The 25,178-nt window shown below is 40.5% G+C and overlaps 2 protein-coding genes and 1 long non-coding RNA gene across 3 annotated transcripts in view; all 3 read left to right on the top strand.

Moving 5' to 3' along the window:
* Positions 1 to 25,178, top strand: part of LOC306832352 (uncharacterized protein) — a 46,801-nt gene that overhangs the window by 15,871 nt on the left and 5,752 nt on the right. The window lies entirely within an intron of this gene.
* Positions 8,570 to 23,202, top strand: LOC306832359 (uncharacterized protein). The gene is made up of 9 exons (XM_079356978.1): positions 8,570 to 8,655; positions 9,778 to 10,092; positions 12,389 to 12,715; positions 12,815 to 13,078; positions 13,172 to 13,225; positions 21,746 to 21,832; positions 21,992 to 22,020; positions 22,324 to 22,392; positions 22,662 to 23,202. The coding sequence occupies exons 2-9, from the start codon at positions 10,050 to 10,052 to the stop codon at positions 22,794 to 22,796; spliced, it is 1,008 nt and encodes a 335-aa protein (XP_079213104.1). The 5' UTR covers positions 8,570 to 8,655; positions 9,778 to 10,049; the 3' UTR covers positions 22,797 to 23,202.
* On the top strand, positions 16,836 to 21,067 carry LOC306832457. Its single transcript, XR_013780230.1, has 4 exons — positions 16,836 to 16,865; positions 18,162 to 18,473; positions 20,380 to 20,703; positions 20,803 to 21,067. It is a non-coding gene; the product is annotated as an uncharacterized lncRNA (long non-coding RNA).

The following is a 25,178-nucleotide window of genomic DNA, read 5'->3' on the forward strand; positions in this document are numbered from 1 at the left end:
GATTCATTTATCTCCAGTTCTTCATTGCCGTCTGCTCTGTGTGTCACAGCCTCAAGATTTTTAACATTTACTCTTTTTATAACCTTTTATTATTTTAAATCTACTTCTATACTCTTTTTTTTTTTCTTCGCCAAAACATAAAGTCACACTCCTGGTAAAAAAATGTGTGAATGTACTCATCAATAAAAAAACCTGTTGACTTTCTGTGTAAGTTTGAGTTTCTTTATTAAAACTAAAAGTTTAGTTTTGATGTATCAGTGTTTTCTCTCATGTGTGGAGACAGACTCATGTTTCTTTATTTCCAAAATGAAAAAGTTAAAGTTGTGACACAGCTGTTTCAATCTATCGATCGCATCATCTCATCGAGGAATATCAATACTTAATTTGGTGAAATGCAAATTCATTTCACCTACATTGAAAACCTGTGATCAGATGTTCCTCGTCTTCTAACAGGCAGCGAAGGACAAGTGTAACACTGGTTCAATTTGGCCCAGGAGTGTTCATTCAAATTTCCCACTCCCTCAAATGCACCTGTCACATGAGGTGATCATGTGACGTGGATTCACCAATCCTAAGGTGCACTAGTTAAGCTGCCCTGGCTTCATTCTCTTCAGGTGTGTGGGAGAGAAGCCAAGAGACAGCAGCTGCAGGTCAGTTTCTCCAACAATGACTTTGTTCATTCATTCTGTGAAAACTGTTTAAAACTTTAGAAACCAGACCATTGTCACTGTGTTGGGGAGCTGTTATCTTGTGCGTGCCTTTTGACTCGACTGAACTGGCCAGGAGCCTGAAACAAACTGTAGCTGCTGTTGATGTCTGTCAGCCCTCCCACATCCTCTATTAAAACTGCATCACAACCAAACCTTGCTGGACTGTGTGCTTTTTGAATCATTACCTCTCAAATCCATAACCTGTTTGTTTTAAAGCTCAGTGAATCAATTGTTTATGCAATTAAGGACTTGGGAACCAGGCTACTGCACTGGAGTACCATTTTGTCATTGTCAATTATTGAATTTTGTCTTGAATGTCCAACCGGTTCATGAACTGTATGTAGATATTTTGGGTTTTGTACACTGGTATTCAATATATTTTCACATTTAAATGCAACTGTGTCTCTTTATTTGCTGCACCTGCCCTCCAGCAGCAGAACCCTAGTGTCTTCTTCTTATAATTTACTAGCCACATCAAATTAACTGCAATACATAACAACACTGTATAAACTCTATACATGCTACACAAGCTTCCTGCCAGTCGAGGAGGCAGAAGGCTAAAAGTTAGCAACGATTTTAATTTCTCAGCCCTCCTGGATTCTACCTTCATGTTTGAATTCACGCTGTAGATTTTCATTTCCTGCCCTGCAGTGACTCTGACCACAGCAGCCAGATCATCCAGGAGATCGTGTGTGTATGTGCAGGTGTAATGCTCAAAGGGTTTCGCCTACACTGAGGTTGATGCCTTTACAGGATGCAGCTCTTCATAATGCAAGCTTGCATGTTTCGTTCCCTCTTTGTCTGTTTTGAGCGTTTCCTGTGGTCCGCGTGGTTTTTCAGTGTCATACTGACCTTGATTTCTTTGGAATTTTTTTTTCTTTTTTATAAGTTTTACGGTGCTAATCGGCTACCTCCTGAAAGAGGTCAAACCTGCACAGCTCTATTGATGTATGCACTTTCACACAGACACTTCCCTCTCAGTTCTCAGAAGACAAACCACAGCAACGAGGAACAAACAAATCTCAGGCGTCTTAAAGCATTGCCACCTTACACGATTGTTATCATCCTGTGTGAAGCGTCACCGTCGAGTGGAGGAAGACTTTTACACGCCACCCATTGTTACAGTTCAAATTGGAGTTTGTCTCGACTGCAGCTCGTGACATTTGTTCCACATCGGATCTCATCTGGATTTTTTGCCGTTTAGTAATTTACCAAAACATTTTCAAGTGAGACGTAAGAACGGTAAAAAGACTCGAGTTACTAAAGTCATAAGAGGGAAAAGCTGCAACTCTTCCTTTGAAGTCGTGAGAACGAGACAAGAAGCAAGAGCTGTCGATTCAGAGGAATGAAAATGTCTCTAATTGGGATTCTGATGCTTCTGCTCACAGGTAAGAATATTCAAAACAATATACAGATAAAGACACGCTCCAGATAGTTCTATTATATTTAACTTGTTTTTATTAGAAATTTGAAAACAGACAAAACAGAAAAAGAGAGACAATAGTTTTAATTTCATTAAGTATCAGTCAAGAACAAACTTTTCAAGAGATGTGGGAAAGCTTGATGTTCTGGTGTTTGTTTATGCGAGGTTGCGTGTGTGTGTGTGTGTGGGTGGGTGTGTGTGTGTGTGTGTGCGCGCGCGCTTCATCAGTATAGTTCTCCAGAGTCTTGTTTGCATCATGAGTGTGGAGGTGAGGGTAATGAAACTGTATTTTATTTTATTTAAAATCTAAGCCAGGAAAACCTGATAGCAATAGACTGGTTTTGAGTCCTAAAACCAGGAAGTGAGTTAGCATTTTAGCGCCGTGGGTTCCTAACTCTAAAAGTCAAAGTGGATTTTGAATGTGTTTGTGTTTAGACGCCTGAAATAAGATCTGTGGTTCACACAAGCTGAAGAGATGGTGACGTTTTGTTAGACCAGAAAAACTACGTTAGCTAAGACCCTACTTGTGACTTTTAAAGTTTCTACGCGAACTTTAAACGGCGGTTGCTAACGAGTAGCTAACTGAAACTACAGTGGTTGTCATGGAAACATTACGCCGGGAACTCTCTCCCTAATCCTCCTTACAGCCTCTAGTCATGTTTTTCAGTGTTCTTTCAAATATTAGGTTAATAAACAACTTATTAAGCTAACGTTTAGCTAGCTTGTCAAATCCGCTGATTAGATCAATGAAGCATAACGGTCGTGACGTCATAATAAACCGCCCACGGTGTAGTTAGCTTGTAGCATAACGTTAGCTTTTTACTTCTCTCGGCTGCATTAACTCTTCAAACTTCATATAAATGATTTTCATCTGTAAAGATTATCAAGGTTCAAGGTTCTTTATTTGTCAATTCCAAAATATGTCAGACATACAGTGAAATCGAAATTACGTTTCCCCCCTCCCCTCGGTGCAATGTAGATAAAAGGATACGGTAAATAAAATAAAACAAGGTAAAAAAGATAAATAATATTTACATTAATAAATCCCGCTAAAAAAAAACAACAACGCATCAGAAACGTGTGTTTGACAGAGTTTACTTTCTGCAATGATCCAAAATCCAATGCAAAATTCCCATAGGCGAATTTCCAAAGGAACCAGGCGCCATTTTTTCGGGTTGGCCTACAAAAATGTCATTACTACACCAGTCTATAAGTAAGGTGTTTCACCTGCTTTTTGTAAACGTAACGATAAGTATGGTCTGTGTACCTGCTGTTTAGTAATGTTAACAAACAGTAAGGTCATCTACCTGCTTTTTTCTAAAGTGTCTTGAGATAACACTCATGAATTGACGCTATTCAAATAAAGGTTGAATAAAGTTAAATTTGCATTACATGAAGAAACCCAGATGCAAATTTAACTTCTTTACAAGTTGCAAAGATTACTTTTCCATGTTATTTGAACATATCTATAAACCCCCCAATGATGAGAAAAGTCCATCCTCTCCGTCTTCTGCCTGCTCCACTTCTCAGAAAATGTGTGCTCAAACAGGCCGTTTGGAGACTTTCCCTTCATGACATCACAAAGGGCAGTAGCCCCTCCCCCAGGTGGGTGACACTCCCACAGCTAGGTGTTTGTTCTGCCCTCTGAGTCTGCCTTCTCACCGTAAACAATAGGACATGGAGCCAGAAAGCAGCGAGTACACCCGAGCCCTTCCAGAGAGGGGGCGTGGTCAGACACCGCTCATTTACATATTTAAAGCTACAGACACAGAAACAGCCTGTTCTGAGCAGGGCTGAAATAGAGGGGTTTATAGACATGATCAAATACAGGATCAGAGTGAATTTACAACAACACACTTCACACACATGATGAAGAGGAGCTCTGACACTGATTTAAACTGGAAGAAATATGGAAGCCTTAAAAGACAGCATTTTTCTTTAAAAGTTAATGGTGCAGTTTTCTTTGTTTATTCAGAGAGAATTCTATTGTATTTACTCATAAAACCTTTCAAATATTTCACATTAACTTGTATTTTTAATCCTCTCTATTGCTCTCATCTTTATCAACAGTTACTGGAGAAGACATCACCTTCTTCACAGTCAGAGCTGGAGATGAAGTGACTTTGCCTTGTGGAAAAGTGACTGAAAATCAGCAGAGCTGTGACCACGTTTCTTGGATTTACAAACGTGTTCTTGGGAATTCAGGAGAAAAGCTTGTTAGAGATGGAAATATAAATAAAAACAAAGTTGCCAAAGCTGAGAGACTAAATGTTGCAGCAAACTGTTCTCTGGCTATGAAAAAGGTCACATGTGAAGATGTTGGTTTTTACACCTGCAGACCGTTCATATCAGAAGAACCACTTGAAGATGTTATTGTTTTTCTGTCTGTTATTTACAGTAAGTTCTGACTGCTCAAACTTTATTTGAAAACAATAAACAGAATATTTAAGAAAATGTTTCTTTACTCCTGTTTTCTTTCTCTCACTTTTTCTCCAGTGGAGTCTCGTGGTCCCACCTTCTTTATCTGCTCTGTGTTGACACCTACTGGGTGTTGGCACTCAGTACAGTGGCTGTATGAAGGTCGTATGAATGAGACAGAGACATCACAGGGAACCTGTTCAGCAAACGTGATATTAACATCTCCTCATCCTGATCTGAAGTCCAACCTTGATGAGTCGCTGTATTGTAAAGTGACGGATAATAATAGTGGACAAACACTGCTGCTGAATGTCAGAGATCTGTCCTCACATCAGGAAACAGGTAATGGTTTTATTGGATTCATCTTCTGTTTAAATATAACATATTTAACCTCATGTCTTTTGTTTTTTTTGTCCACATCATGTTCAACAAAAGGAAAAGGAGGAACATCAGCTGAGGGAATAAAAGATACAACTCCGACAACACCAGGTAAAAATGCAACTTCTGATGTTCTCTTTCATGACGTCTGAATTAAAGGATTTTAAAGGAAGAATGAGCAACATTTTACACATAAATAAACCATAACTCCAGTCTCTCTCCTGTGTGAATGTGTGTGTGAGTTCTGACTGTCTCCAGTGAGGGAGAAGCTGGAGTCCTGCTGGCTGTGTTGTTGTCAGGGCTGTGTTTACATGGACGGGACGGCAGGCTCCTCCCCTTCGTATGAAAGGGTCTTTTAGATCACAGTCATGTAATGTGAAGCTACATGGTAACTAAAGAGCGCTAACGTTTGTATGCAAACAACAATGCAGCACACAGGTGATCTTAATGGTGCCTCTTTATGGTCTAATTCATTTTATTTTCGTGCTACGACGATGGGAGAGGGGTCTGAGGTGTGTCGCTAAAGATTAGCGGAGGCTTCAGAATAGCATAGTTTGTTTTGAGTCCATGCTGGTGCTCAATGGCGACATCTGCTGGATGAAAAAGGGTTGCACATTCTTCCTTTAAAACTAAATGTAAGCTGTGGTTGGAGACCTTCTTAAATGCGTAAATGAGTTGTTATCATTATGATTTTTTGATTTCATGATTGATGAATGTTATCCATAGTTCGGTTGACCTGATGGGCTCAGAGTAACGTTTTGTAAGGAAGCTTAAAACCTGCCCTGAGCTCTCAGGCTGTTGACTGATTGGATTTCCAGCATAGATGGATGGATAGATGGATAGATGGATAGATAGATAGATAGATAGATAGATAGATAGATAGATAGATAGATAGATAGATAGATAGATAGATAGATAGATAGATACTTCATTGATCCAGAGGGAAATTCAGGGCATCCAGTAGCAGTATACAGACAGGCAGGACACAAGACATTGGTTACAATACACACCCGCTGTCCCCCCTCCCCTCTGTATACAATAAACCCCCAAACAAGATTTAGCAGCCCCTATGTGACTAAGAATAAACATAATTATATGTTAAACCTGTGCAGTTAGCATTAGCAATTGGACTTAAAACTTATATAGTATAATGTACATAACCTGTGATGAGAGAAAAACATGTGCTGATTAAAAGAGACCTGTAAACAGTTAAAGAGCCTTAGAAACAAAGTGCTGACCTTCTAGAAACTAGTTACATGTGCATGTACAGAGGTGTTTGAGGTAGTGCCAGAGGTGTGAGTACAGTCATTAAACAGTCAATGCAGGAATGCAAATTGTGCTCAGCAACATAAGGGAGCAGTGATTAGTATTAAGTGTCCAAAACAATAAGGTGAAACCAGGAGTGATTAGGGTGATTGCCATTAAAGTACCCAACTATTGAGGAGCGGATTAGCATTAAGTGTTGAAGACAATAGAGTGAAACTTGACCTAGTTAGGGTGATCATGTCAACCATTACAGATGTAGCATAACACAACAGTAGGATGAAACCAGACATGATTGTCATTAAAGTGACCAGTGCTCAGTAAGGTGAATATCAATATGCATTAAAGTGTCCAACTGGAGGCTGACTCTGAGGTCAGCAGTGCAGATGAGGAGTGAGAAAAAAGTGAAAAATGAGTCCAGGGTTTACTGTGTGCTTGTTCCCTGCCGTGACAGTGAAGTGTTGTACAGTCTGATGGCCAGGGGGACAAATGAGTTCTTGAGTCTGTCCGTGGAGCACGACTGTGACAGCAGTCTGTCACTGAACATGCTCCTCTGCCCGGTGAAGGTGCTGTGCAGAGGGTGGTGTGTGTTGTCCATGATGGAGAGCATTTTGTCCAGAGACCTCCTCTCTACCACTGTCACCAGTGAGTCCAGCTCTGTACCCACCACAGAGCCGGCCCTCCTCACCAGTCTGTCCAGGCGTGCTGCGTCCCTCTTCTTGCAGCTTCCTCCCCAGTACACCACTGCGTAGAAGAGGACGCTGGACACCACAGACTGGTAGAACATCTGCAGCAGCTTGGCAGCCGACGCTCATGTGACTTCAAAGCCTCCTGCAGTAACAGATGGATGACATCACTCAGGCAGCGGCCAATAACATCACAGTCTATAAAATAGTTAAATTCAAATCTCCATCTGTGCCTCCTCGTGAAGTCTGCTAAAGTGTCAATAACAGACAAACTCTGTTGGTAGAGTGGGTGGGGGTTCGATTCCCAGCTCCTGCAGCAACATATCCGAAGTGTCCTGGGGTAAAAAAAAAAAAAATCCAAGTATCTCCTGCTGCTTCTTCGTTGGTGTGTAAATGTGCATGGATGAAAGTGTGTGAATGTGTATGTGTGGCAAACGGTGTCAAAGATTTAAAAAAAAAAAAAAGCTCTTTGTGTGTTTTCAGTCTCTTTTGCAGCTCGGCTCAGGGTCATTATTGTCTGTGCGCTCCTCGCTGCACTCATCATCAGTGTTGTGGCGGTCAACATCTGGACGTGGACTATGAGTGAGGAACTTTTTAAATGTCCTTTTTTTTAATGAACTAGAATATTTGTTCAACCTGTTTTTTGGGGGTTTTTTTTATATGAACTGTTTTGTCTCCACAGAGAAAAAACTTCAGACGGATTAAAATGCTGTGAGTTCGACAACTGAAGAATCAGCCGTTTGTCTTTGTGGTGTTCAAGGGTTCACTGTTGTTCTTTAAATGGAGAGAAGGAACATTTAGAGTATGTTATAATATGATCACATAATCTGAAGTTTGTCAGGGTTTTTTTTTTCTTCACAGGAGCAAAATTGTTGAAGATAAAGACGAGCGTTCAGTCTGTGGGCCATGACGCCTCGGCAGGAAACCAATGAGCGACAACATCAGGACCTGTGACGTCTCAAAAAGGCTTCAACGTGAAACATAATGTTTTTTCATTTCAAGAATTTACTTCCAGTTTATTTCAGTTTTTAAAGGTCCTGACGCGTCCACTGTCGCTCCTGATTGGACCGTCGCTGAGCGCTCATCGCCCCCTTGTTTATGCGGTGTCCTCTGATTGGCTGTTTGGAGGATTCATTTATCTCCAGTTCTTCATTGCCGTCTGCTCTGTGTGTCACAGCCTCAAGATTTTAAACATTTACTGTTTTTATAACCTTTTATTATTTTAAATCTACTTCTATACTCTTTTTTATTTCTTCACCAAAACATAAAGTCACACTCCTGGTAAAAAAAATGTGTAAATGTACTCATCAATAAAAAACCTGTTGACTTTCTGTGTAAGTTTGAGTTTCTTTATTAAAACTAAAAGTTTAGTTTTGATGTATCAGTGTTTTCTCTCATGTGTGGAGACAGACTGATGTTTATTTATTTCCAAAATGAAAAAGTTAAAGTTGTGACACAGCTGTTTCAATCTATCGATCGCATCATCTCATCGAGGAATATCAATACTTAATTTGGTGAAATGCAAATTCATTTCACCTACATTGAAAACCTGTGATCAGATGTTCCCCGTCTTCTAACAGGCAGCGAAGGACAAGTGTAACACTGGTTCAATTTGGCCCAGGAGTGTTCATTCAAATTTCCCACTCCTTCAAATGCACCTGTCACATGAGGTGATCATGTGACGTGGATTCACCAATCCTAAGGTGCACTAGTTAAGCTGCCCTGGCTTCATTCTCTTCAGGTGTGTGGGAGAGAAGCCAAGAGACAGCAGCTGCAGGTCAGTTTCTCCAACAATGACTTTGTTCATTCATTCTGTGAAAACTGTTTAAAACTTTAGAAACCAGACCATTGTCACTGTGTTGGGGAGCTGTTATCTTGTGCGTGCCTTTTGACTCGCCTGAACTGGCCAGGAGGAGCCTGAAACAAACTGTACCTGCTGTTGTCTGTCAGCCCTCCCACATCCTCTATTAAAACTGCATCACAACCAAACCTTGCTGGACTGTGCGCCTTTGAATCATTACCTCTCAAATCCATAACCTGTTTGTTTTAAAGCTCAGTGAATCAATTGTTTATGCAATTAAGGACTTGGGAACCAGGCTACTGCACTGGAGTACCGTTTAGTCAATGTCAATTATTGAATTTTGTCTTGAATGTCCAACCGGTTCATGAACTGTATGTAGATATTTTGGGTTTTGTACACTGGTATTCAATATATTTTCACATTTGAATGCAACTGTTGTCTCTTTATTTGCTGCACCTGCCCTCCAGCAGCCGAACCCTAGTGTCTTATAATTTACTAGCCAAATCAAATTAACTGCAACACACAACAACACTGTATAAACTCAATACATGCTACACAAGCTTCCTGCCAGTCGAGGAGGCAGATTTTAATTTCTCAGTCCTCCTGGATTCTACCTTCATGTTTGAATTCACGCTGTAGATTTTCATTTCCTGCCCTGCAGTGACTCTGACCACAGCAGCCAGATCATCCAGGAGATCGTGTGTGTATGTGCAGGTGTAATGCTCAAAGGGTTTCGCCTACACTGAGGTTGATGCCTTTACAGGATGCAGCTCTTCATAATGCAAGCTTGCATGTTTCGTTCCCTCTTTGTCTGTTTTGAGCGTTTCCTGTGGTCCGCGTGGTTTTTCAGTGTCATACTGACCTTGATTTCTTTGGAATTTTTTTTTCTTTTTTATAAGTTTTACGGTGCTAATCGGCTACCTCCTGAAAGAGGTCAAACCTGCACAGCTCTATTGATGTTGTATGCACTTTCACACAGACACTTCCCTCTCAGTTCTCAGAAGACAAACCACAGCAACGAGGAACAAACAAATCTCAGGCGTCTTAAAGCATTGCCACCTAACACGATTGTTATCATCCTGTACCGTGTGGTTGAAGCGTCACCGTCGAGTGGAGGAAGACTTTGGCACGCCACCCATTGTTACAGTTCAAATTGGAGTTTGTCTCGACTGCAGCTCGTGACATTTGTTCCACATCGGATCTCATCTGGATTTTTTGCCGTTTAGTAATTTACCAAAACATTTTCAAGTGAGACGTAAGAACGGGAAAAAGACTCGAGTTACTAAAGTCATAAGAGGGAAAAGCTGCAACTCTTCCTTTGACGGTGTGAGAACGAGACAACGAGAAGCAAGAGCTGTCGATTCAGAGGAATGAAAATGTCTCTAATTGGGATTCTGATGCTTCTGCTCACAGGTAAGAATATTCAAAACAATACACAGATAAAGACTCCAGATAGTTCTATTGTATTTAACTTGTTTTTATTTTATTTTATTTATTTTTTTGGCCTTTATGCCTTTATTGATAGGACAGTGGATAGAGTCGGAAACAGGGAGAGAGTGGGGAGAGACATGCGGGAAGGTGGCCACAGGCCGGTCGCGAACCCGGGCCGCCCGCGCGAGGAGCAAACCCTCTCAACATGGTGCGCGCACTGCCGCTGCGCTATCGGCGCCACCGATATTTAACTTGTTTTTATTACAAATTTGAAAACACTGACAAAACAGAAAAAGAGACGCAATAGTTTTAATTTCATTAAGTATCAGTCAAGGACAAACTTTTCAAGAGATGTGGGAAAGCTTGATGTTCTGGTGTTTGTTTATGCGAGGTTGCATGTGTGTGTGTGGGGCTGTGTGTGTGTGTGTGTGGGTGTGTGTGTGCGCTTCATCAGTATAGTTCTCCAGAGTCTTGTTTGCATGATGAGTGTGGAGGTGAGGGTAATGAAACTGTATTTTATTTTATTTAAAATCTAAGCCAGGAAAACCTGACAGCAATAGACTGGTTTTGAGTCCTAAAACCAGGAAGTGAGTTAGCATTTTAGCGCCATGGGTTCCTCACTCTAAAAGTCAATGGGGATTTTGAATGTTTGTGTTTAGACGCCTTAAATAAGATCTGTGGTTAACACAAGCTGAAGAGATGGTGATGTGTTGTTAGACGAGAAAAACTACGTTAGCTAAGACCCCACTTGTGACTTTTAAAGTTTCTACGCGAACTTGAAACGGCGGTTGCTAACGAGTAGCTAACTGAAACTACAGTGTTTGTCATGGAAACATTACGCCGGGAACTCTCTCCCTAATCCTCCTTACAGCCTCTAGTCATGTTTTTCAGTGTTCTTTCAAATATTAGGTTAATAAACAACTTATTAAGCTAACGTTTAGCTAGCTTGTCAAATCCGCTGATTAGATCGATGAAGCATAACGGTCGTGACGTCATAATAAACCGCCCACGGTGTAGTTAGCTTGTAGCATAACGTTAGCTTTTTACTTCTCTCGGCTGCATTAACTCTTCAAACTTCATATAAATGATGTTCATCTGTAAAGATTATCAAGGGTCAAGGTTCTTTATTTGTCAATTCCAAAATATGTCAGACATACAGTGAAATCGAAATTACGTTTCCCCCCTCCCCACGGTGCAATGTAGATAAAAGGATACGGTAAATAAAATAAAACAAGGTAAGAAAGATAAATAATATTTACATTAATAAATCCCGCTAAACAAAACAACAACGCATCAGAAACGTGTGTTTGACAGAGTTTACTTTCTGCAATGATCCAAAATCCAATGCAAAATTCCCATAGGCGAATTTCCAAAGGAACCAGGCGCCATTTTTTCGGGTTGGCCTAAAAAAATGTCATTACTACACCAGTCTATAAGTAAGGTGTTTCACCTGCTTTTTGTAAACGTAACGATAAGTATGGTCTGTGTACCTGCTGTTTAGTAATGTTAACAAACAGTAAGGTCATCTACCTGCTTTTTTCTAAAGTGTCTTGAGATAACACTCATGAATTGACGCTATTCAAATAAAGGTTGAATAAAGTTAAATTTGCATTACATGAAGAAACCCAAATGCAAAGAGTAAAAGATTACTTTTCCATGTTATTTGAACATATCTACAAACTCCTCCAATGATGAGAAAAGTCCATCCTCTCCGTCTTCTGCCTGCTCCACTTCTCAGAAAATGTGTGCTCAAACAGGCCGTTTGGAGACTTTCCCTTCATGACATCACAAAGGGCAGTAGCCCCTCCCCCAGGTGGGTGACACTCCCACAGCTAGGTGTTTGTTCTGCCCTCTGAGTCTGCCTTCTCACTCTAAACAATAGGACATGGAGCCAGAAAGCAGCGAGTACACCCGAGCCCTTCCAGAGAGGGGGCGTGGTCAGACACCGCTCATTTACATATTTAAAGCTACAGACACAGAAACAGCCTGTTCTGAGCAGGGCTGAAATAGAGGGGTTTATAGACATGATCAAATACAGGCTCAGAGTGAATTTACAACAACACACTTCACACACATGATGAAGAGGAGCTCTGACACTGATTTAAACTGGAAGAAATATGGAAGCCTTAAAAGACAGCATTTTTCTTTAAAAGTTAATGGTGCAGTTTTCTTTGTTTATTCAGAGAGAATTCTATTGTATTTACTCATAAAACCTTTCAAATATTTCACATTAACTTGTATTTTTAATCCTCTCTATTGCTCTCATCTTTATCAACAGTTACTGGAGAAGACATCACCTTCTTCACAGTCAGAGCTGGAGATGAAGTGACTTTGCCTTGTGGAAAAGTGACTGAAAATCAGCAGAACTGTGACCACGTTTCTTGGATTTACAAACGTGTTCTTGGGAATTCAGGAGAAAAGCTTGTTAGAGATGGAAATATAAATAAAAACAAAGTTGCCAAAGCTGAGAGACTAAATGTTGCAGCAAACTGTTCTCTGGCTATGAAAAAGGTCACACGTGAAGATGTTGGTTTCTACACCTGCAGACCGTTCATATCAGAAGAACCACTTGAAGATGTTATTGTTTTTCTGTCTGTTATTTACAGTAAGTTCTGACTGCTCAAACTTTATTTGAAAACAATAAACAGAATATTTACGAAAATGTTTCTTTACTCCTGTTTTCTTTCTCTCACTTTTTCTCCAGTGGAGTCTCGTGGTCCCACCTTCTTTATCTGCTCTGTGTTGACCCCTACTGGGTGTTGGCACTCAGTACAGTGGCTGTATGAAGGTCGTATGAATGAGACAGAGACATCACAGGGAACCTGTTCAGCAAACGTGATATTAACATCTCCTCATCCTGATCTGAAGTCCAACCTTGATGAGTCGCTGTATTGTAAAGTGACGGATAATAATAGTGGACAAACACTGCTGCTGAATGTCAGAGATCTGTCCTCACATCAGGAAACAGGTAATGGTTTTATTGGATTCATCTTCTGTTTAAATATAACATATTTAACCTCATATCTTTTGTTTTTTTTGTCCTCATCATGTTGAACAAAAGGAAAAGGAGGAACATCAGCTGAGGGAATAAAAGAGACAACTCCGACAACACCAGGTAAAAATGCAACTTCTGATTTTCTCTTTCATGACGTCTGAATTAAAGAATTTTAAAGGAAGAATGAGCAACATTTTACACATAAATAAACCATAACTCCAGTCTCTCTCTCCTGTGTGAATGTGTGAGTCCTGACTGTCTACAGTGAGGGAGAAGCTGGAGTCCCGCTGGCTGTGTTGTTGTCAGAGCTGTGTTTACATGGAAGGGGCGGCAGGCTCCTCCCCTTCTGTATGAAAAGGTCTTTTAGATCACAGTCATGTAATGTGAAGCTACATGGTAACTAAAGAGCGCTAACGTTTGCATGCAAACCACAATGCACCACACAGGTGATCTTAATGTTGCCTAATTATGGTCTAATTCATTTTATTTTCGTGCTACGACGATGGGAGAGGGGTCTGAGGTGTGTCGCTAAAGATTAGCGGAGGCTTCAGAATAGCATAGTTTGTTTTGAGTCCATGCTGGTGCTCAGTGGCGACATCTACTGGATGAAAAAGGGTTGCACATTCTTCCTTTAAAACTAAATGTAAGCTGTGGTTGGAGACCTACTTAAAAGCGTAAATGAGTTGTTATCATTATGATTTTTTGATTTCATGATTGATGAATGTTATCCATAGTTCGGTTGACCTGATGGGCTCAGAGTAACGTTTTGTAAGGAAGCTTAAAACCTGCCCTGAGCTCTCAGGCTGTTGACTGATTGGATTTCCAGCATAGATGGATGGATGGATGGATGGATGGATGGATGGATGGATGGATGGATGGATGGATAGATAGATAGATAGATAGATAGATAGATAGATAGATAGATAGATAGATAGATAGATAGATAGATAGATAGATAGATAGATAGATAGATAGATAGATACTTCATTGATCCCGAGGGAAATTCAGGGCATCCAGTAGCAGTATACAGACAGGCAGGACACAAGACATTGGTTACAATACACACCCGCTGTCCCCCCTCCCCTCTGTATACAATAAACCCCCAAACAAGATTTAGCAGCCCCTATGTGATTAAGAGTACAGGTTAAGCCTGTGCAGTTAGCATTAGCAATTGGACTTATATAGTATAATGTACATAACCTGTGATGAGAGAAAAACATGTGCTGATTAAAAGAGACCTGTAAACAGTTAAAGAGCCTTGGAAACAAAGTGCTGACCTTCTAGAAACTAGTTACATGTGCATGTACAGAGGTGTTTGAGGTAGTGCCAGAGGTGTGAGTACAGTCATTAAACAGTCAATGCAGGAATGCAAATTGTGCTCAGCAACATAAGGGAGCAGTGATTAGTTTTAAGTGTCCAAAACAATAAGGTGAAACCATGAGGTTAGGGTGATTGCCATTAAAGTACCCAACTATTGAGGAGCAGATTAGCATTAAGTGTTGAAGACAATAGAGTGAAACTTGACCTAGTTAGGGTGATCATGTCAACCATTACAGATGTAGCTAAACACAACAGTAGGATGAAACCAGACATGATTGTCATTAAAGTGACCAGTGCTCAGTAAGGTGACTATCAATATGCATTAAAGTGTCCAAATGGAGGCTGACTCTGAGGTCAGCAGTGCAGATGAGGAGTGAGAAAAAAGTGAAAAATGAGTCCAGGGTTTACTGTGTGCTTGTTCCCTGCCGTGACAGTGAAGTGTAGTACAGTCTGATGGCCAGGGGGACAAATGAGTTCTTGAGTCTGTCCGTGGAGCACGACTGTGACAGCAGTCTGTCACTGAACATGCTCCTCTGCCCGGTGAAGGTGCTGTGCAGAGGGTGGTGTGTGTTGTCCATGATGGAGAGCATTTTGTCCAGAGACCTCCTCTCTACCACTGTCACCAGTGAGTCCAGCTCTGTACCCACCATAGAGCCAGCCCTCCTCACCAGTCTGTCCAGGCGTGCTGCGTCCCTCTTCTTGCAGCTTCCTCCCCAGTACACCACTGCGTAGAAGAGGACGCTGGACACCACAGACTGGTAGAACATCTGCAGCAGCTTGGCAGCCGACGCTCATGTGACTTCAAAGCCTCCTGCAGTAACAGATGGATGACATCACTCAGGCAGCGCCCAATAACATCACAGTCTATAATACAGTTAAATTCAAATCTCCATCTGTGCCTCCTCGTGCAGTCTACTAAAGTGTCAATAACAGACAAACTCTGTTGGTAGAGTGGGTGGGGGTTCGATTCCCTGCTCCTGCAGCAACATATCCGAAGTGTCCTGGGGTAAAAAAAAAAAAAATCCAAGTATCTCCTGCTGCTTCTTCGTTGGTGTGTAAATGTGCATGGATAGAAGTGTGTGAATGTGTATGTGTGGCAAACAGTGTGAAAGATTTAAAAAAAAAAAAAAGCTCTTTCTGTGTTTTCAGTCTCTTTTGCAGCTCGGCTCAGGGTCATTATTGTCTGTGCGCTCCTCGCTGCACTCATCATCAGTGTTGTGGCGGTCAACATCTGGACGTGGACTATGAGTGAGGAACTTTTTAAATGTCCTGTTTTTTTATGAACTAGAATATTTGTTGCACCTGTTTTTATTTTTTTTTTATATGAACCGTTTTGTCTCCACAGAGAAAAAACTTCAGACAGATTAAAATGCTGTGAGTTCAACAACTGAAGAATCAGCCGTTTGTCTTTGTGGCGTTCAAGGGTTCACTGTTGTTCTTTAAATGGAGAGAAGGAACATTTAGAGTATGTTATAATATGATCACATAATCTGAAGTTTGTCAGGGTTTTTTTTTTCTTCACAGGAGCAAAATTGTTGAAGATAAAGACGAGCGTTCAGTCTGTGGGCCATGACGCCTCGGCAGGAAACCAATGAGCGACAACATCAGGACCTGTGACGTCTCAAAAAGGCTTCAACGTGAAACATAATGTTTTTTCATTTCAAGAATTTACTTCCTGTTTATTTCAGTTTTTAAAGGTCCTGACGCGTCCACTGTCGCTCCTGATTGGACCGTCGCTGAGCGCTCATCGCCCCCTTGTTTGTGCGGTGTCCTCTGATTGGCTGTTTGGAGGATTCATTTATCTCCAGTTCTTCATTGCCGTCTGCTCTGTGTGTCACAGCCTCAAGATTTTAAACATTTACTGTTTTTATAACCTTTTATTATTTTAAATCTACTTCTATACTCTTTTTTATTTCTTCACCAAAACATAAAGTCACACTCCTGGTAAAAAAAATGTGTAAATGTACTCATCAATAAAAAACCTGTTGACTTTCTGTGTAAGTTTGAGTTTCTTTATTAAAACTAAAAGTTTAGTTTTGATGTATCAGTGTTTTCTCTCATGTGTGGAGACAGACTGATGTTTATTTATTTCCAAAATGAAAAAGTTAAAGTTGTGACACAGCTGTTTCAATCTATCGATCACATCATCTCATCGAGGAATATCAATACTTAATTTGGTGAAATGCAAATTCATTTCACCTACATTGAAAACCTGTGATCAGATGTTCCCCGTCTTCTAACAGGCAGTGAAGGACAAGTGTAACACTGGTTCAGTTTGGCCCAGGAGTGTTCATTCAAATTTCCCACTCCTTCAAATGCACCTGTCACATGAGGTGATCATGTGACGTGGATTCACCAATCCTAAGGTGCACTAGTTAAGCTGCCCTGGCTTCATTCTCTTCAGGTGTGTGGGAGAGAAGCCAAGAGACAGCAGCTGCAGGTCAGTTTCTCCAACAATGACTTTGTTCATTCATTCTGTGAAAACTGTTTAAAACTTTAGAAACCAGACCATTGTCACTGTGTTGGGGAGCTGTTATCTTGTGCGTGCCTTTTGACTCGCCTGAACTGGCCAGGAGCCTGAAACAAACTGTAGCTGCTGATGTCTGTCAGCCCTCCCACATCCTCCAACTGAGCATTAAAGCTGCATCACAACCAAACCTTGCTGGACTGTGTGCTTTTTGAATCATTACCTCTCAAATCCATAACCTGTTTGTTTTAAAGCTCAGTGAATCAATTGTTTATGCAATTAAGGACTTGGGAACCAGGCTACTGCACTGGAGTACCGTTTAGTCAATGTCAATTATTGAATTTTGTCTTGAATGTCCAACCGGTTCATGAACTGCAGTATGTGAATACTTTAGGTTTTGTACACTGGTATTCAATATATTTTCACATTTAAATGCAACTGTGTCTCTTCATTTGCTGCACCTGCCCTCCAGCAGCCGAACCCTAGTGTCTTCTTATAATTTACTAGCCACATCAAATTAACTGCAATACATAACAACACTGTATAAACTCTATACATGCTACACAAGCTTCCTGCCAGTCGAGGAGGCAGAAGGCTAAAAGTTAGCAACGATTTTAATTTCTCAGCCCTCCTGGATTCTACCTTCATGTTTGAATTCACGCTGTAGATTTTCATTTCCTGCCCTGCAGTGACTCTGACCACAGCAGCCAGATCATCCAGGAGATCGTGTGTGTATGTGCAGGTGTAATGCTCAAAGGGTTTCGCCTACACTGAGGTTGATGCCTTTACAGGATGCAGCTCTTCATAATGCAAGCTTGCATGTTTCGTTCCCTCTTTGTCTGTTTTGAGAGTTTCCTGTGGTCTGCGTGGTTTGCGTGGTGTCATACTGACCTTGATTTCTTTGTAAACTAGCATTTTTTTTGACCTTTTAAGAAATTGGACTTCTGGTGTTGTCGTCTTGATCTACAGCCCTGTTGTTTTTATAACCATGTTAGCTGTTACTTTTATTAGTTAGTAGACGCTGAGCAATCAATTAATTTCAAATAATGTCTCTAGCTTAATTTTATAAGTTCTACGGTGCTAATCGGGTACCTCCTGAAAGAGGTCAAACCTGCACAGCTCTATTGATGTTGTATGCACTTTCACACAGACGCTTCCCTCTCAGTTCTCAGAAGACAAACCACAGCAACGAGGAACAAACAATTCTCAGGCGTCTTAAAGCATTGCCACCTTACACGATTGTTATCATCCTGTACCGTGTGGTTGAAGCGTCACCGTCGAGTGGAGGAAGACTTTGGCACGCCACCCATTGCCACAGTTCAAATTGGAGTTTGTCTCGACTGCAGCTCGTGACATTTGTTCCACATCGGATCTCATCTGGATTTTTAGCTGTTTAGTAATTTACCAAAACAATTTCAAGTGAGACGTAAGAACGGGAAAAAGACTCGAGTTACTAAAGTCATAAGAGGGAAAAGCTGCAACTCTTCTTTTGAAGTCGTGAGAACGAGACAAGAAGCAAGAGCTGTCGATTCAGAGGAATGAAAATGTCTCTAATTGGGATTCTGATGCTTCTGCTCACAGGTAAGAATATTCAAAACAATACACAGATAAAGACTCCAGATAGTTCTATTATATTTAACTTGTTTTTATTGCAAATTTGAAAACACTGACGAAACAGAAAAAGAGAGACAATAGTTTTAATTTCATTAAGAAATCAGTCAAGGACAAACTTTTCAAGAGATGTGGGAAAGCTTGATGTTCTGGTGTTTGTTTATGCGAGGTTGCGTGCGTGCGTGCGTGCGTGCGTGCGTGCGTGTGTGTGTGTGTGTGTGGGGGGGGGGGGGGGGGGGTGTGTGTGTGGGTGTGTGTGGGTGTGTGTGGGTGTGTGTGTGCGCTTCATCAGTATAGTTCTCCAGAGTCTTGTTTGCATCATGAGTGTGGAGGTGAGGGTAATGAAACTGTATTTTATTTTATTTAAAATCTAAGCCAGGAAAACCTGATAGCAATAGACTGGTGTAGTTTTGAGTCCTAAAACCAGGAAGTGAGTTAGCATTTTAGCGCCGTGGGTTCCTCACTGTAAAAGTCAATGAGGATGTTGAATGTGTTTGTGTTTAGACGCCTGAAATAAGGTCTGTGGTTAACACAAGCTGAAGAGATGCTGATGTTTTGTTAGACGAGATAAACTACATTAGCTAAGACCCCACTTGTGACATTTAAAGTTCTTACGTGAACTTTAAACGGTGGTTGCTAACGAGTAGCTAACTCAAACTACAGTGGTTGTCATGGAAACATTAAACGTCATCAAGCCGGGAACTCTCTCACTAATCCTCCTTACAGCCTCTAGTCATGTTTTTCAGTGTTCTTGCAAATATTAGGTTCATAAACAACTTATTAAGCTAACGTTTAGCTAGCTTGTCAAATCCGCTGATTAGATCGATGAAGCATAACGGTTGTGACGTCATTATAAATCGACCGCGGTGTTAAAGATTATCCCGCTGAACAAAACAGTGACGCGTCAGAAACGTGTGTTTGACACAGAGTTTATTTTCTGCAATGATCCAAAATCCAATGCAAAATTCCCATAGGCGAATTTCCTACAAAAATATGTCATTACTACACCAGTCTATAAGTAAGGTGTTTTACCTGCTTTTTGTAAACATAACGATAAGTATGGTCTGTGTACCTGCTGTTTTGTAATGTTAACAAACAGTAAGGTCATCTACCTGCTTTTTTCTAAAGTGTCTTGAGATAACACTCATGAATTGACGCTATACAAATAAAGGTTGAATAAAGTTAAATTTGCATTACATGAAGAAACCCAGATGCAAATTTAACTTCTTTACAAGTTGCAAAGAGTACTTTTCCATTTTATTTGAACATATCTACAAACCCCCCAATGATGAGAAAAGTCCATCCTCTCCGTCTTCTGCCTGCTCCACTTTTTAGAAAATGTGTGTTCAAACAGGCCGTTTGGAGATTTTCCCTTCATGACATCACAAAGGGCAGTAGCCCCTCCCCCAGGTGGGTGACACTCCCACAGCTAGGTGTTTGTTCTGCCCTCTGAGTCTGCCTTCTCACCGTAAACAATAGGACATGGAGCCAGAAAGCACCGAGTGCACCCGAGCCCTTCCAGAGAGGGGGCGTGGTCAGACACAGCTCATTTACATATTTAAAGCTACAGACACAGAAACAGCCTGTTCTGAGCAGGGCTGAAATAGAGGGGTTTATAGACATGATCAAATACAGGATCAGAGTGGATTTATAACAACACACTTCACACACATGATGAAGAGGAGCTCTGACACTGATTTAACCTGGAAGAAATATGGAAGCCTTAAAAGACAGCATTTTTCTTTAAAAGTTAATGGTACAGTTTTCTTTGTTTATTCTGAGAGAATTCTATTGTATTTACTCATAAAACCTTTCAAATATTTCACATGAACGTGTCCTATTTTTAATCCTCTCTATTGCTCATCTTTATCAACAGTTACTGGAGAAGACGTCACCTACCTCACAGTCAGAGCTGGAGATGAAGTGACTTTGTCTTGTGGAAAAGTGACTGAAAATCAGCAGAACTGTGACCACGTTTCTTGGCTTTACAAACGTGTTCTTGGGAGATCAGAAGAAAGGCTTGTTAGAAATGGAAATATAAATAAAAACAAAGTTGCCAAAGCTGAGAGACTAAATGTTGCAGCAAACTGTTCTCTGGCTATGAAAAACGTCACACGTGAAGATGTTGGTTTTTATACCTGCAGACAGTCACGAAAACCACACACTCACAAGACTATTGTTTTTCTGTCTGTTATTTACAGTAAGTTCTGACTGCTCAAACTTTATTTGAAAACAATAAACAGAATATTTAAGAAAATGTTTCTTTACTCCTGTTTTCTTTCTCTCACTTTTTCTCCAGTGGAGTCTCGTGGTCCCACCTTCTTTATCTGCTCTGTGTTGACACCTACTGGGTGTTGGCACTCAGTACAGTGGCTGTATGAAGGTCGTATGAATGAGACAGAGACATCACAGGGAACCTGTTCAGCAAACGTGATATTAACATCTCCTCATCCTGATCTCAAGTCCAACCTTGTTGAGTCGCTGTATTGTAAAGTGACGGATAATAATAGTGGACAAACACTGCTGCTGAATGTCAGAGATCTGTTCTCACATCAGGAAACAGGTAATGGTTTTATTGGATTCATCTTCTGTTTAAATATAACATATTTAACCTCATATCTTTTGTTTTGTTTGTCCACATCATGTTCAACAAAAGGAAAAGGAGGAAAATCAGCTGAGGGAATAAAAGAGACAACGCCGACAACACCAGGTAAAAATTTAACTTCTGATTTTTTTTTTTTCTTCGTCGTGAAACCTAAAAAAAGGGATTTTAACAAAAAATATAACGCAGTGGTTGGAGACTTGAGTTAGATCAGAGCTGGCCACACGTCAATTCATTCATTGCTAATTATTGGAGTGATTGTTTTTATTTTAAAGATGGAAACTAATTTCATAAACGATTATCGAACCTTGAATTGTTGCCTGCATTGTTGTGTTAGCAGGCTAATGCTAGCACACTTTATTTAGCTAGTAGCTTCACACTGTGCAGTGGTTGTTTTGGTTAGCTTAACCAAAACGGCGTTGAATGTCAGCTGGCTTTTCCAGCTGATCCCCGCACAGACTGGTTTACGCCCGACACAGGTGTATGTTGGCTTCATTTTTGTACAACTGAAGGAGGCAGAGCGAGTTGTCCATTTTTTTATACAGCTAGATAAGGTGATGGAAACATAAACTGGTCAACATTTTGATTAAAATGGCATAAATAGTTTAACATATCTCAAGGGTTTTTATTCTCCTTTCAGAGTGGTGGATGTTTGTCGCAGTTGCTGCTGGTTTAGCAGCCTTCTTAATTATCATCGTGGCGTCCTTTCGATGGATGAAAACCAGAGGTGAGAGCAGTTTCTCCAATCCAATCCAACTTTTTTTGATTAAGCACTTTCAAACAACCACAGCTGACTGAAGTGATGTACAATAAAATAACAAAATAATGTTTTAGTCATTTTAATAATCCTGCAATTCACTGTGAACTTTCTGTTTTGACTTTTCAGGGAGCCGAACACACAGGGAGGAAAACATTGTGAGTTACAACATCAATAAAAAAAAAAAAATGATAAAAAAGATTTAAGTATAAATACAAACATAAGTGTATACCTGCACAAAAAATACAATTTAACTTTAAAAATGTAGCTTTAAGGAGATATTCCTTTAGAGAAACACAAAGGCCTTTACACCCACTGTTGTTTATTTTTTATCGTACTTTTAACATAAGGAGACACACAGTTAAAGTGTTTAATTTACAAGCAGAGTCTAACGTCAGATAACACAACAAACTGAAAGTCTGCCATCTTTCTGATTCATCATTATCGTCTTCACTGCGTAGGCGAATCCTGAAGAAGGTGTCGTTTACTCCTCCGTCAGCTTCACCAAGAATAAAAACAGCAAAGCCAAGGTAAGCTCTCTGATTGGATACACAACTATTCGGCTAAATGTAGCATGTAGCATGCTAATGATATCCACGACGACAACAATGCTCAAAATAACAACGCTAACATGCTAAGCCCAAGCTAGCTAGCTAAAGGCTTCTTTATGAATATCCTGATATTTACAGCTCGGGGTCAAGAGGTCACAGGGGAGGGATAATAAAAACTTGTTCCCAAAATACATCGATTATGTTCTCACAACAAATTAAATGTTTGTTTTTTTGCTCTTATCTGTAAGGTTGATGGAGAGGAAGACGACACTGTGACGTACAGCACTGTGAAAGTTTCCTCCACTGACGCTGAACCGTCTGTTGACCTCAGCGGCCTCTACGCCACCGTCAACAAACCAAACAAAGGAGAGACAAACAGATAGTTAGCATGATGTGTATATCTGAACAGAAAAGTTTGCTGACTGACCGCTGAAACCATTCAGTGCTTGTTCTATTGTTTCTATGTTGTTGTTTTTTTAATGTTGTATTATACTTGTTTGAATGTATTTTCATTCACCTTGGAGACTTTTGTGGATATGTAGAAGTAGTCTCAAGATCCTTTTTACTTGGTCTTGTCTCTGCCTCAGATTGGTTGGACTCTGGATTTTAAATTAAGACCACAATTCATTGATGTGATTAGAAAGAAAAATCCTCTTTCTAAAAGAACAAACAACTTAAAGTCCTTTTTTTAAATTTCTATCCTCCAGCTACGGCCGAAACTGGTCCCGTTATACGATACGATAAGATAATCCTTTATTCATCTTGCAAGCGGAGAAATTGACAGTGTTACAGCAGCAAAGCAGGATAGCAGAAGAAAATCACACAGTGCAAAAAAAAAAATGAAATAGATAAAAATGCAAGTGTAGAAAAAAAGATAATTTAAGAGCTAGTAAAAATATGCATCAAAAAATGAACAGGTTAGTGACACGCCCACTGCTCACAAGATGAGGATCAATCTGACATATTTATAGTCTCGGTCTCGATCCCTAAATGCACCAATCGAGTTGCCCTTGAGCAAGGCACTGGACCAACTCAGAAGTGCTCGTTTTGTGCAGCCACCCTCACTCTGACGTCTCTCCATCAGTGCTTGTCCACAGGATCCTGTTTGTGCATGTGTGTCTACAACAGAGTGGGATCAATGAAGAAAATCAGGAGTAACAGTAAAGTCGTCTTTCAGAGGTTTCACCAAAAATAATTTACACCTGCTAAGACGATACAAAACATGAACAGCATGTCAGGTGTTTGTTGCTGTTTTCTGACTTCGGCTGAATAAATCTCAGATAATCCAGAGTCTGTCTCCTGAGTTCATCTTTGGACAGTTCCAGAAGAGACACCCCCGCCTTACAACTATTTATTTCATATTTTAGGAACAGATAAATGTGCACTGAATTTGGCGATTCGACTCGCGTCACGGAGGGGTAGAGAAGCCGACAGCAGGATCAGATACCCTCCCCCAAAGGAGTCCAGACCCTGGTGGAAGGACGTGATGAGGACACACATAGCAACTAACATCCATAACTTCACCTTTTATTTTAAAGATCAAGTATTGGCAGCTCAAATCAGGAGAGACAAGTAAATGAAAGATAAATATTAATTTTACATGTGTGATGTTGAGCTTTACTTTACAGGACGATTGGGCTGATTAAAGATGGTGGAGTCCAGACACTGATGATGTCGTCTGAGTCTGATGGGATCTAAAAACTATGAAGACTGGGGTTGATGGGAAGATGGTTGATGATGTCATCTGAGGCTGTTGAGAAATTTTTGTTGTTGTTGATATCTGATGTAGCATCAGGCCGAGTCACAGCTTCCCTGTTTTGTCGAGTTCAAAAGAGAGTGGCAAGAAAAGGTAAAGAGTAAAAGGAAGTAAAAAAGAGGAAGTTGATGGTGTAACTCTCTACGTGGAGTCTTTGAGAGTAAAGGGTGTGTGAGCGAGAGGGCATAAAGTGAGATCCGTCACTTCAGAAGGATTAAAATGTCTTTATTTGTGATTCTGATGTTTCTGTTTACAGGTAAGAATTGACTTAAACACACAAACGCTAAAAATACAGACTGCAGATGTTTTTAACCTGTTTAAGTGGCTGACATCGATTTCAGTCAGACATCTTTTTGCTTCCTCTTACAAAACTATTAATTTTGTTTTTTCAATTTTTCTCTTTAATCTTCACCAGCTGTAAGCGGAGATGATGTCGCCTCCTTCACCGTCAGACATGGAGAGGACGTGACTTTGCCTTGTGGAAATGTGATTAAAGATCAGACGAGATGCGAGAAGACTTCTTGGCTTTTCAGACGTGATACTGGGGAAACAGCCGTGGAGCTGATTATAGAGGGGAATATAATTAACAATAAGAAAGCTGAAGCTGAAGCTGAGAGGCTAAGTGTTACAGAGGACTGTTCTCTGGTTATTAAAAATGTCAAACGTAACGATGTCGGTCGTTACACCTGCAGACAGTTCAGATCAGGAGAACAAGTCGGTCCAGATGCTCGTGTGTTGCTGAATGTTATTAACAGTAAGTGTTTTTAATTCAGACTCTCTTGTTAACGATCCTGAAACATTTGAATAAGTCTTTTATAAAGTGAGGAAGGTTAACTCAACTCGTCTGTTCTTTCTCTCTCACCTCTCTTCACCAGTTACTTCGTCTTTTGCCATCAAGTTTTACTGCCAGGTGTTCACATATGGAGAGTGTGTCCACACAGTGCAGTGGTATTATAAGGGTGATGAGACAGATATATCAGAACAGAAACAGACCTGTGCAGCCAATGTG

Source organism: Symphodus melops (genome assembly GCF_947650265.1).
Source record: "Symphodus melops genome assembly, chromosome: 1".
Taxonomy (NCBI): Eukaryota; Metazoa; Chordata; class Actinopteri; order Labriformes; family Labridae; genus Symphodus; species Symphodus melops.

Bases quoted from the DNA above. Each gene is read 5' to 3' on its own strand.
- LOC306832359 (XM_079356978.1), top strand. From the start codon at position 10,050: ATGAAAATGTCTCTAATTGGGATTCTGATGCTTCTGCTCACAG. The intron at 12,716-12,814 runs GTAAGTTCTGAC...CTTTTTCTCCAG, and splicing joins TTTTCTGTCTGTTATTTACA to TGGAGTCTCGTGGTCCCACC. The intron at 21,833-21,991 runs GTGAGAGCAGTT...TTGACTTTTCAG, and splicing joins TCGATGGATGAAAACCAGAG to GGAGCCGAACACACAGGGAG.